At 33.1% G+C, this 13,952-nt stretch overlaps 1 protein-coding gene across 3 annotated transcripts in view; it reads right to left on the bottom strand.

The window, feature by feature from the left end:
• IL1RAPL1 (interleukin 1 receptor accessory protein like 1) overlaps positions 1-13,952 on the bottom strand; it is a 678,558-nt gene that overhangs the window by 583,828 nt on the left and 80,778 nt on the right. For 2 of the 3 annotated variants that reach the window (XM_021552988.4, XM_021552991.4), the window contains exon 2: positions 8,042-8,147. The exons of the other annotated variant lie outside the window; for it this stretch is intronic. In XM_021552988.4, coding sequence (XP_021408663.1) covers positions 8,042-8,123 — 82 coding nt within the window. In that variant the 5' untranslated portion in view covers positions 8,124-8,147. The remainder of the gene's footprint in view (positions 1-8,041; positions 8,148-13,952) is intronic. 3 annotated transcript variants of the gene reach the window in all.

Raw genomic sequence — 13,952 nt, 5'->3', positions numbered from 1 at the left:
AGAAATATATCATATAGCCATTACTTGTCCTTGAGGGTTTTTTCCTTCTTATTTACCACAGTCATTATTCTACACAAAATTGACAGGATAATATTCAAATAAATAAATCTGCTACAACAGTGATTTCTGATCAAAGGTCACTGGCACTTTCAAATCTTTTAGGCTGTTTACCAACAGATGCCAATCAGTAAAACAATCCCTAATGGTTCCCCAGGGAACACAGGGACTGTGGAAGAAAAGTCATCCTGAGCAGCTACTAAAACTCAATGACCAAACTATGTAAGAATATCTATTACTGTCCTTTGGCTTCCAATTTTGTTTTGTCTCCTTTCCTATCATTAGTCATTTCTTAATATATATTGCACACTCTAAAACATTGACCCTTTGCCAAAACACAGACAGTCCTTTCACATACTGTGGTATTACTCACAATCTCCCAGGACTTTGAAAAGTATCAGGATGGATCCTGGAAACAACAAAAGGTCATATAACTATTTTTAAAATGCCAGCCATCCTATTCACAAATGCTCACAGGACAAGTAACAGTTTCTGCTTTTACAGTGTCTCCAAAGTAAGTAATGTGTCACAAAGGATTTATGCCTGAGATGCAATCATTCCTTTCTGCCCAAATCCTCCAATGGAACAGAATTATATTTCTTTCTTTCTTTGCAGTATAGTCTCTCTGCCACCCCTTGGTATTCAATCCTCTTATTTGCTGTTCATCTGACATACTGAATAGCATCCTTATCTTATCAAAGCAGAGTACAGACCACTGGAACCAAGCCATCCCCATGCCCAGCTTCAAAACCATATTCTAAAGGAACCCTCTAACTTCCTGAATATACAGAAATTTACTAAATAAGTTGATTCTTCATTCCTACTTTCTTTCAGTATCTCTTGATTCACAAACAGCAAGTCATGCCTTTTCATCTACCAAGATTCAAATGGAGGTTTACCACCATAAACTAGAAAGAAGTTGAGGATCATACCAAAATTGGTGTAAATGGCTTTGTCAGAATCACTGCAGGATGGGGCTATGGATACTTTTGATGTCTAAATAAGGTGGCTAAAGGACACTAATTACTCTTCTGACATCCTGGTGCCATGCAGTAATAGCAAGATACAAAAATTTTCTGTGGGTTATATTAATTACAGAAGGCCTCACAATTCCCTTCAGAATTAGACAGATAGCAGAAGTTCAGGACAAAGAGTAAAAGTGTTGAAGAAGGAGGCAGAGCAGCATTTAAACAGTCTTTGCATCGCTAGATGATCTAGGCTTCCCTCCCAGCAGGCACAAGAAATCATTCATCTCAGCTGACCTCATTACTGTATTGCTTTAGAAGGTTTTTATCATTAAAAGAAATGTGCAAGTACAAAAGCAAGAAACTCCCTTTTCCACTGACATACAACTATCTATTGCAGAGTAATTAGAAAAAATCCAAGAAAGTGGATACACTCAGTTAATTAATTCTTCAACTATGAAGAGGAAGTTGTAACATTAAAAATTAAACAGTGATTTCTACTACACATTTAAATGGGGAGGAATAACCATCTTTAAATAAAACAGAACAGGTGCAAAAAGAAAACTAAAACATACTTTATATTTAGAATAAAAACCTGCACAATATTAGTGTTAATAAAATCACTATGGAATTAATTAATAGATTACAATATAAGAAAGTTGCCTAAGAATAAAACAAGGATTTCTGTTTATCTCTATAGTGTTTTGAACTGTAAAGATTCACTCTCATCTTTTTGTCTCTTCTCCCTCAAAAAAAAAATTTCACAGAGTTTTCCCCATTCAGCCCCACAGCTACAACCATAAATTAGGTTGCATATTTATGTACCAATTCAAAATGAGTTTTTTGAAACAATCCTCATAAGAAGCAAGGTTCACTTTTTAATCAGGTCATGATGCAAAAATAATTCCATTCCCCAGTGCCATAAGAAGGTACACATATATTTGCTTAGGACTGATATTCACTGTACTTTTTCTCCTTGTCACCAAACAGAGAGATAGAAAAAACATTTTCATAGTAATAACAGTAGTCTTGATTGTTCCAGTTTAAAAAGTCATTGCTTGTGAAAGTTAATCCTGTACATCAAACAGACACAGACTCTAAATATTATTTCAGTTTCTGCATAACCACACAACAAGCCACAAGTCTCATCAATTAATAATGGGAAATTAACATTCTGTAATGGAGTGAAAACAACAGCTAGGAGCCATTAATATCAATTGACCTAAACTCCTATGGATTACAAGAAGCATATCCTTTATTTATATCCATAATGCTTTGCTCCAAGCTCACAGTACCTAGAGTAGGGCATTTGTAAGTGTTCTGCTCATAAATTGTATAAGAAAAAGAACAACAGGTATATTAATTTATTTTTGAACCTTCTTATTACTATTCAGTGCATAACAGATCCAATATGACATCCATCAACTAATTACCTTTTGAAAAGAAGCCAAAAGGAAAATACTTAGGCAACCAAAACACATGCAGAATTAAAAACAGAATGGAATTACTGAAAGGGAGATACTAAGAAGAATATGACTATTTATGCAGTACTACACAATTAGGACACCAAATCTCACCTGGAAGGGTTACAAAATATAAATTAAGAATACAAATACTCAAATACTGGGTACCAGATCTCTTCTAATGCTCAGAACTTAATTATGTGCAATTTCTCAAAGTCTTTTTATAAGCTGGATTATATATATATGTTCTATAAAAGAGTGACAGTTCAATTATTAAGTACAGATAAGTGAAGTCAATTAAAAAACTTCCTAGATGCAAAGTGTTCTCATACTGTCTTGACTGACTTATATTCCTTACTTTTTTTTAACTACATTGTTGAGTTCTCATTATGACATTCCTCATTAGGTGTAAAATCTTGGCATGGTTGCTTTTAAGGATAGTATTGCACAGATATATTTGTTTTCCAGTTAAAAAAAAAAAGTCAGAAAACAGCAACTGTCTTTTTATTCAGAGATATTCTTTTATACAACTGTTATAATTATCTAAAATAAACTTATTATTTCATGAGCAATATATCCTAAAAAATCATGGATGGCCATAATTTAGAAAAATATAACCTTAAAGAATAACTAGTTGAAACTTTATTATGTGTTTCCAGTCTGTTCCTCAGAGTTACACTATTTTTAGAAAGAAAAATCTGGAATAATTTTTACCTCATTAAAATTAATATTTCAAAAATAGCATCTCAGTGTCAAAGCCTTTACTACCTTTTTTTCATAATATTGATCTTTCATCCAAGTATGACACGAACCACCCATATTGAGTAATAATAGCTAAGGCAACACAACAAAATACATATCTAGGCTTTAATCTCATCATAATGATGTGAAGGATCTCATACATATTCCAAAAACCCATCACTAGAAAGATTTTCCTTCCAGTTAAATCATTCATTGTAGAATAAATATGATCTAGAAAAGAAAATTTCTATTCACGAAAGCAGAACTAAACAGAATATTAATTAACTCATATTGCAGAATAATCTGTAGAAAAGCAGGAAACTAGAGGCAGTAATAGCAACTCTCACCTCTTTGATACAAGGCAGCCAGATTGTTATTAGGCAATCTGAGCGTGAAAAAAGCTAATACAATAATACTGCCTGAATATACTGATCAGCTCATGATTGTTTTATGTAATGACATCTCTTTTCATACTTTTTTTCACATTTTCCATTTTACCATATTTAAAAAAAAAGAAGAAAAAGAAAAAAATCCCAAACCTTTCTTTCTTTTGTCTATTCAGCATCCTTGGAAAAAACCACCAGATGGCAATGCAGTGTTCAAGTATTTCATTTAACATATATCTTATAGGGAAAAAAAGTCTATATGCATCAGCATGAGGCTCTCTTTCCTAACCTACTTCCTCTTTGATGAATATTAAATAATTCATAAGCCAAAACTCTGTTCAGCACAAGTAAGTGATCAAATACCATTCAACCTGTAAAGAAGAGAGTTTTAGAAATCTAAGTTCTATGAATGTAAAAACACATGACAAAAAAAAAAAAAAAAATCAACAATTTAGTTCAAACTGTGAAACTGGATAATTTCAGGAAAAGTCACTGAAAGGAAAATATTTAGAAATACATTACCATAAAGTTCTCAAAATATTATCAAGGACAGAACTGAATTGCACAAAAAGTAAATCTACACACTTCTTAGGCACAGCACGCATTTATATGTAGTTTGATTTCATGCTAAGACACAGGCATTATCTTCTGCATTTTTGAAGTTTAATTCAATTCCTGTAAAACTATATGCTGAATAAATCAAAATATGTAGACTTTAAGTATTTATTATTCTTTTGCATCATGCAGATCACAGTGGTAAGACAGGAACTATTTCATGAAGGAAGATGCTTTAAGATATTTAAAGGACTGAGAAGTAGTGCAAGAGTCACCTTCCCATTTAGCAAATCTTATCTGAAATCTATAATTTGACAAAATAAAGTTCCTCTTTGCAGTTACTGTTGCAGGCTCTGAAACCTCTTTGGTTCAGGGAGACCTCACTGAGTACCTGAAATACCCAGTTAATAACCATGATGCCCACTGTGAAGTTAGTGGTTGGTGCAGGGAAGCTTACAGCAGAGTCTTTTCTTTCTTTCTTTCTTGAGAAGGCATTACAACCTGTAGGTGTTGTAGGGTCAACTCTACTTGACAGAAAAGTTAAGGTGTGCTTAGAAGTACTCAGATTAGGAAGAAGTTTCTTGCATCGTCTGTATTTAGTACTGGAACTTTTAGTACTGCTGCTCATCTATCCATTCTCATGTAACAAGCAGAGTTATCAAATGCTCTTAATGTAAAAGAAATCCAACATATATTAAAGAGTAACTTAAACTGTTCAGAACTTATTTATAATATCAACTGGGGAAAAACGTCTCTTCTGTCAGATAGAGACAATCATACAAGTTCAAGTGTTAAACAGGTAAGTTGAAAAGCTGTGAGCAAACTAATTTAAAGCATGTTTTCTGGCTAATGTAATAAATATTTTATTCACACTGTTCCTTTTATTCCCTATATTATTATATTAAATTGATACATAGCTCACAGTGGTAGAAAGATTCAAAGACTACCTTGAAGTAATTTAAGTGCTTTGTATAAGGACTGCTGTCATGATCAGAGATCAAATCCAGTGTAGCAGAACCTAAAATTTCTTATATTGTAAAGTCTTTTAACCTTCTTTTCAAACAAACAAAACCAAGAATACTACATTGATTCTAATTGTTTCCACATATAACTAATTACTTGATATAACTTCAGTCCTGAAAGCCAATAGATGGCCAGAATTGCAATGAAGTTTTAGAAAATGACTTTCTGAAGTTCTTGAGAAACAGAGAAGTTGTTGGAAATGTATCTCCACCAGATTGACAAACTCATTTTATTAATCACTATCTTTTTAGCAGAGCTGATAAATAAACATAGAAAAGAGGTCAAGTACTCTGACCGTATTGACATATTTTCAAGGACAGATCTCTTTTTAGTATTAAATAATGAATATAAAATAAACACGAAGTACATGATACTATATATTTAATAAATATATTAAAATATCTAATAAATATGGAAGTATATACATTGAATAAATAAATAAAAAAAGAATACAAGTTCTGTGGTTTTAGGTTTGGTCATGAAAAACAGGTTCAACAAAAGTGAATTAGAAAGAATAAAGCCGTTAGAACAACCATTTAGCATACTGATATAAACTTCTTTAACTTTATTATATTCCTGTAATTTATAACAGAGAAGGATGTAAAGAAAAGCAGTACATCTCAAAAATTATAAGAACTTTATAAGAACTTGCAAGTATAAAATATTACTTTTTAATTTTTTTTTCTTTGCTTTCATGGTGACATTTCAAGGACAAAATGCACTCACAAGTGGAACTCACTGAAGAGAGTTAAACCATGCCTTCACCATGCTCTGCCTCTGGCTAACATGTTCACATAAAACTCAAGTTCTACTTTCCAGGCTGATTTTTTCCCCCTGCTTCCAATTGTGCATTGTACTAATATTTGGAAACTATTTATGTTTTCACAGTACATGTAAGTCAATCTTATTTTGTTAAAATTTCTCTTAAATAAGGTTTTCCTTGTAGAAACACTTCAGGATTGCAAAAATCATACCTCCCACCCAAGGGAGGTAAAAAAACTAAACCAAGCCAAACCAAATCAAACCAAACAACAACAAAAGCAAACCAAGAACCGCCACACACTACTACATTCCACCTAGCACTGAAGAAGTTCTTCAAATCTTAAATCACAAAGAAGCCAAAGGCAGAAGGATCTGAGATTTCAGTAAATTAGAGATTGTTTCCTTTGCACACACAGTATGACAAACTGCCCCCTTGGTGATACATTTAATTGAAGATTTACACAGGAGAAGCATGCAAAAACCTCAAGATCCCATGGTACAGTAAGGTATGATACAAAGATTTCCATTATAGTTTTTCCTTTTTATTACAGCATCTGGATGAGAACAAATTCTATGTCTTGAAAAATTTTGTATGCTTTTTCTTTTGTTGGACAGCAATTATATTACTTTCCCAAAAATAAATTTCATTGTATATTTACCATTTTTTCCTTGCATTGGTTAATCAAATGAAGAGAACACAGGCAAAAAGTTATGAAATAAAATGGAAAGACAACTCAAATTATCAGTGTCAATTTCAAGTAACAGGTGACAGCTAAACTTTTTTTTAGTTCCTTAAAAATCAAAGTCTTTGTAAAATTTACCTTAAGATCAATAATATTTTTACTATATTTGAATTAAGGGGCCTTGACTTCAAGCTTAAAAGTATTAAATCTTAATCAAGTTGGACAATCTTAGACAGACATATTCAAAGGGTATCTACATTATCTATCAAGGCTACAGCAGCCTATAAACACGTCAACTTATCAGCAGATCCTTTGCTCTGCACACAGTGTGTATTTCAGATTTCTTGAGTTTAAATAACCCCAAATATACTTTATTCTCAAGTTTTTGTTAAGGAATACCTTACTTTGTAGTAGTACTCTGCGTTTGCCTTCTCTACACCAACATTTCCAACTACTAAAATATTGGCGACATAATCTGTTTCATTCTGTTGTTACAAATATAATCCATTGAAAATGCAAGGTATAATTTAAGATGTTGCCAAAAATGTATAAAGAGCTGTGTTCTCCCCAAGCACCCATTTACAACTACTACCAACCAGAAGACAAAAATAAATCAGAGACAGACTTCTGGAACATCACAACAAAAGCTACCTAAAACACTCCGATGCCAAAAGGAAACTTACAACTAACAACAAACCCAATTAACTAATTCAGTCAACATGGGATTAAGACTTTCATTATCCCACCAACAAGGAATTAAGGCTTTTGTTAAGGACTTAGTCTTCTTTAGTGCAGTACAGCAAGATAGGTTGCAGAAGTAGAATCCTATTTTTTTCATTACCCAGAGAAAAGCCAAAGAAAGTAAAATCAGAATTTCAGGGTGACACATAAAAAATGAATCCAAAACTACCCAACTGTCTGAATAACAGCTATTTTTCTTTGCTGAATTAAACTGTTCAACCATGTATTATATCCCTTTCAAAAACACATTTTTCTGTTCACTTTTCATGGCTATTAAATTTAATGTGTTTGCTCTATTTGTTGTTGCTTAAACCCAAACACTATAATCTTAATTTCTCAAAGTATATAGTGAAACAGATAAATCCAGTAACCAAACAACACTGACTGCAACGTAGTCTTTTAATTAAGTTAAAAAGTTCTAGGAATAACTTTCCTTCAGCAGGTGAAAAGTTATATTCATTTCACATCTGATTTTTTTTTTCATTAAGTCCACAGAAGACAACAATCTAAAAACACGTAGAAGCTGCCAACTCTTCTTGCTGCAGAATTTGAAATGCACTTAACTGTATTCCAAACCACCATAACAACATCCTGGTGTATACTTGTAAACTTTACGCACTCCTTTCCAAGCCACAATGTAACCACAGAGTTAAAGATTTACTTACCTGATCCCCTTTTGGTTACAACCTTCAAGCTCTGGGTCAGAGTAGCATACAAGAGAATCAAGTTGGGAATAGGAGCTTTCATCTTCTGTCTTTCCGTGGCTGCTTCCTGGAGTACCAAAAAATAGAAAGAAACACTGGTTGTACATTGGTGCTGAAAAAACTTTGAAGTAAAAAATCATAAGACTGACATTGTGGAAAAGCTAAATACAGTTTTTGTGAGAAATTTAGAGCACTAAAGATGTTTTATCTTTCTTTTAAAAAGTATGCCAACCAAAATAGTTTTAAAACAAACACATGCACACACTACATTTAACCCTGGAGCTTAGGCTACAACTTTGTCTACACATTGAAAATTCATGGGGTCTCTACTAAAACTTATAACTTTAAAACATGTATTTATTTCTTTTTATCATACAATCTTTTCCATCCATCAACATGAAAAAGAACGTAATGCCCTTCTTCATTAGTTTTTCTCTAATTTATTAACACCACAAATTGAACAGAAGATTCACAATAAAATGAACATTTGATTTAAATAAAATCTGATCATCTTCTTGGGAAGAGAGAAAAGCACATCACAGTAAATAGCAGAGACACTTGTAACTTCCTTCTAGGTGAGCAACTTCCCATGCACTTTCAAACTAACATATTCACAGCACTAAATCACAAGTGAATGTTACTTAGAATGGAGATAAGCAGAGCACAGACTGTGCTTTAGCCTTCACCTCCAACATGTGAATAAAAGCTTTGAATTTCTATTTAGTTACTCTGGGTATTAAGTGGTATGAGCTGCTGGTGAAAGCAGGGACTAAACATCTTGTAAATCTTGTTAATTCCTCATTTATATAAGGAAATAAGGGTGTCATCTATACATGATGATTATCAACTTTCTTCAGGATAGGTTGATAGAGCTCATATCTCATATTTCAGTTGGAAGAGGAAAGGAGGACAAATCTGCCTATTCAAGCTGGACAGCAGCCTATCTGTGCTATCTATATTCATTAGAGTAGCTTACACAAAAATACTCCTGCCTAATGGGAATGAGAAAGGGCTGAGATCAATGGTTCTTTAATATTATAACTAAGACCCAGACTAAACCAATGTGGTTTTGATATTCACCTCCATTAATCATAGCACTGGACAGGAACTGAAAAAATCTCAGAAGGTGCCACATAGTACAAGTTTTGATTTCTAAAGAGACCATGAATCTTTTGCATTTTCATTGATAATCAGGTTACTGAGTACCCAAGATATTTTTGAAAGCAATATATTAAAATGTCCTCATATTAGAAGATAACAGGTTAGAAATAAGAAACATGAGGGGTATAAAAAGGACTTATAGGAAGAATTTCTTAAAATTATTACTTTATATATAATCCATATTAAAGCCTTACATTTCATGACATTTCAGAACCAAGCACAAATCTGTTACATTCACCACTATGCATTTAATAAAGATGAGGGAGATATTTTGACAACAGTTTGTGATATCTTATTTTTTATAACAATATTTGTACTCACAGAGAAATACTCAAGTATTTGTTCATTCATGGACTTTGACTTCAGCATTCCAGCATCACAGTGAAAGAGTAACTTGCCTACATTCACACGCTACTTCAGAAAATTTAGGCAATTTAGAAATTAAATATGAAATATGGGATTGCTAGGAGGTAAATTATGTGTAATGCAAACATTTTTAGTAAAGTTTAAAATTTAACAAAGTAGCATGACCACTGGCAGTTATAAATAATATAGATCTTAAGAAATTTAGAAGCTGGCAATAAAGGTTAATTTTCCAGGAGCACAGTGAGTAGATACCACAATGTGTTATGCCACATTTTACTGCAGACCTTAGTCAAGCTTTCTGAAATCAAAATCTCATTTCTCAGTCACTGCACTAACTGATGCCACAGGAAATCCTGAAGCTGATATCTTCAGCCTCCAGGGAACTAGCAAGAGTCAGCTCCTTGCACTGTGTGAGCCTAATAAACATTGCCCAAAAAACCACAGGATCTTACTACACAATTACAAATCCAGTAAATAGGTTCAGACTATGAAAGAATATCCAAACACATCCTTTTTGACCACACATCAAAAGATAATATTGCTGATCACTGTGAATAAATGTAAATATATACATATATTTGCATATGTATGTGTATGAATGTATTTATTTGTACTTATAGCTATTTGTGTAGGGAAACTGTGGAGTAACTATAAAGATTGATTTTTTCAAAGCAAGCCTCAGTAAATGCAATAATATCTATAAGAAACTGTTCAGTAAATTAAAATCTTCTTTTGGTCCATGCATATATCACTAATTTAAGTTGTCAAGTCAACAAGGGGAACCATTATTTTAATAATATAGCAGGAATTACATTTGAAACATATCACCATGGAAAACATTCTCATGTGCATTTATTCTCAGAGATTCAGGTCTAACTTAAAGGCATAAGCTAAACTGGCTGCTGCCTACATGACTTGTGATAAATCCCTAGAAAGTAAAGTCTGCTGCTGTCTTTGGAAATACCAGAAAGAACTTGCTGCTAAAGGGAAAAAAGAAGGGAGGGATGGCTCTCAACAGCAGCCACTGGCTCCTTACAGCAATATAAGCAACAAATCAGATCTTACATAGGCTCTCCCCAGAGCCTTCCAACCCTTCTCTTCTGTTTACACTCCCTTTTGTGAAGGAGGAGAATTATTTCTGATCTTCTCTACTTTTTAAAAGCCAAACACCCAACCAATGAAAATGCAAAGAAGTAAAGATCATTTTACTGGAGCTGGTGCCTCACAGCTCTGGAAGTTGTCTGGGCGGTTGGGAAATTCGCCTCAGGTTATTCATATGAGTGATTCAAAACAGATATTTAACATCTCTTGTCCCTTGTTCCGGGTGAATGCCTCAGAAATTGACTATTCTAGAAAATGTCACCCTTGTGAAATTGGTTGTGAAAACAAAATAAGCAAGTCAGAAGAAAATATAAAAGGAACATCCCAAGGGGAATCTCACAACAAGTTAACAAAGTCAACAGAAAATGCCTTCACTGCTGCAATGAGTATGCCCGAGGCCTAGACACTGTAACATATTCAGGTAGCTTTTAAACTAGAAAACAAATAAAAGGCATAATTCTGAGAAGTCAAATTCTTAACACTAAGTGGAGTGTGATATCTCATGCATTGGAAATAGCCTTCTTTCAGCAATGAATTTTTTAAGGAAGAGACTATTTTACTAGTCGCTTAGCCAGAATATATTTCTTTTTTAAAATAACATTAAGAAATTCTGATTTTAACAAGCAGAACAAGTCTGCTGTTCCTTTAAGCAATAATTAGATAGATAGTTTACATATACATCTACAAAAGTCATTTTTATGGCTGTTCTTTTTTCTGATTTTCAGTTACTTCCACTAAAAAGCCAAGACAATATATGGTAGTTATAAACATAATTTTTGGTTTTTAAGCTGAATCTATTTTAACATGTTTTGCATACCCTTGGGGTATAAGACTACTATACTCCAAGGGTGAATAGTAAACTAAGTCTTTTAGAACCAGATTTTTGGCTGCCTTTCTTTAGAAAATACCTAAGATGAATTGTTTTTTCATCTTTAAGCAGTATTCACAACTTGAAATTTTCAGTAGTGGGTTGTTTGTTTGTGTGAGCCAAAGCACTGAAAAAATGTTAAACATTTCTGCAGAAATATATTGCACACAAATTTTAACTGGGCATATGAATAACTTTTTAAAAAATTATTTTCTGAAGGTGTCACTGCTTGACACCAAAATGCCATAGCATAGCATTTACATCAGAAAGTATCTAATTTTCAGTTGAGACAGAAATAGAAATACAGTTGTATATCAAAACTAACACTCTGGGGAAATGCCAAGAATGCTTTTTCTCTTTGATTGTCATAAATACTCACTGTGAGGAAAATGCATACACATAGACACATGCTTTCCAAAACAGCTCAGTAGATATTGAATTAACTTACATTACATTACATTATAGTAAGGTAGTTCCTGATAAAGCAGAAAAGTAGAAAAGAAAATTTTGATTTCCTTATTGTACTTATAATGGGCCTTTCCCAATACTTGAATCAAACTTAACTGAAGTAAGAAATTTTCCATGGGCTTGGTCCCTTAAAATAACTTTAGGGGATGATTCTCAGTTAGCCTATAACTGCTAGCTGATGTCTGTTGACTAATTATTTGAAAATAATTTTTCTTTCCATACTGCTATTCTAACTTTGAAGAGTGTTTTTTTTATACATGTTAAAAACTGCTGCATTACCTTTCTTCATATGCCCTTTAAAGAAAAAGAAAAAAGAAAAAGAATATTGCTACATCCTCTGAAATCTGCAAGATGTTTCGTGACTGTTCTGCAGTAATGACAAAAATGCCTGTTCAGTAATATTCTCTTTTTATGTCGTAGTTCTTTACAAATCCCTGAATAGGATGACATTAGATCTCACAAGGTGTAAAGGAGAATTTGGTATGTCCAGAACACAATTCAAACATCTTGGGGAAAAAAAAAAAAAGGTTTAAATTCCTAAAATGCAAGGAAAAACTAATATTAGAAACAATCTGATTTTATAAATGTGTCAATTCATTGTCATGAGCTGATATAGAACGGTAAGACAATCCTAGCAATTCTTAAAATGGTAAGTAAAAGAAAATTTACCAGTTTCAAATACAAAACTCCATTAAATTAGTCCTTTCCAAACTCTCAGTAAACAAAAGGATTCAGCAATCAAATTATGAAGAACTCATGAAAAACCAGGCAAAAGCAACAGGAAGCCAATAAGCTACTGCATTTGCTTTCCAAATCATCCCTGCTCCTCCATGCTAAGCAGCTTTCCTAAGTTCAAACATGTTGCGGTTCATGACAAAAAAAAAAAAAAAAAAAAAGGGAAAGAAGATTAGGTAAGAAGATTAGTAAGGGTGGAAGGAATGGTGACAGTATTTTAAACTGAGATATCCAAAAGCCAATATGACACCTGTCCTGCAGGGCACATTGTGAATAGGAACTCAGTGGAGCCTTTGGAGAGGTTTCCAACAGAAACAGGTTTTCCTATTAAACCTGGTACTCATTATTGCCTTCCTTTAAAGATACTTTTTTTTGACTCCATCTGTAATACAAGGTATAGTAAAGAAGGCAATCTATCTGGAGAAATTTAAGATTATTCCATGTATTTCTGTATATGAAAATATAATCTACTTTTCCCAAAAGTTTCCATTAAGAAACATGAATCACTGAAACATATAAAAGAATTTTAAATTATTCTACAATGAAAAAGAATTCTGATATGGGCTGAATATTTATTTTCTTAGTCTTTTGTAAAAAAGTAATGTCAACAATAGTATTTGAATGGAACATGGACTAGAAACATTCATATTTTTCATACTGTTTAGATTGCATAATGAGTTTCTAAATATTTCATTAAGTGGCTTTTTTCTGTACTATGTAAAGAACAAGATTTCTGGATTGTGCTTTTTCTATTATGAGACAAATAAATTGTAGCAGATTGCAGATAGTTGAAATTTAACACGTCATTCGCTAGAGGAAACTCTTTTGAATAAACAGTTGGACATCTTGTCCTTCTGAAATACTCACATAGCTGAAAACTATCCAACATGTATTTTGGGGAACTGCAGGGGATAAGAAGAGGAAATACAGATTCAGCAAAGACATACAAAAGGGAGATGATCCTCTCTTGCCAATGGTCTCATAGGATCTTGTGGGATCCAGGTCAGCAGGGTACCCTTGACAGTCCCAGATAATTCACCAAGGTGGCTCAGTCAGTCAGAAGTACTGATGCAAATAGAGCAGGAAAGAAAATCCTTGGATAGTGAGGCAGTGAGATATTTACCATCAGGATAAGGGAACAAAGGATGGAGAAAAGTCTCTGTTCATTTCTAG

This window comes from Lonchura striata, chromosome 1 (assembly GCF_050655825.1).
Source record: "Lonchura striata isolate lonStrDom1 chromosome 1, ASM5065582v1, whole genome shotgun sequence".
Taxonomy (NCBI): domain Eukaryota; kingdom Metazoa; phylum Chordata; class Aves; order Passeriformes; family Estrildidae; genus Lonchura; species Lonchura striata.
The sequence above is the reverse complement of the archived record's forward strand: the minus strand, read 5'-3'. Positions and strand labels throughout refer to the sequence as shown.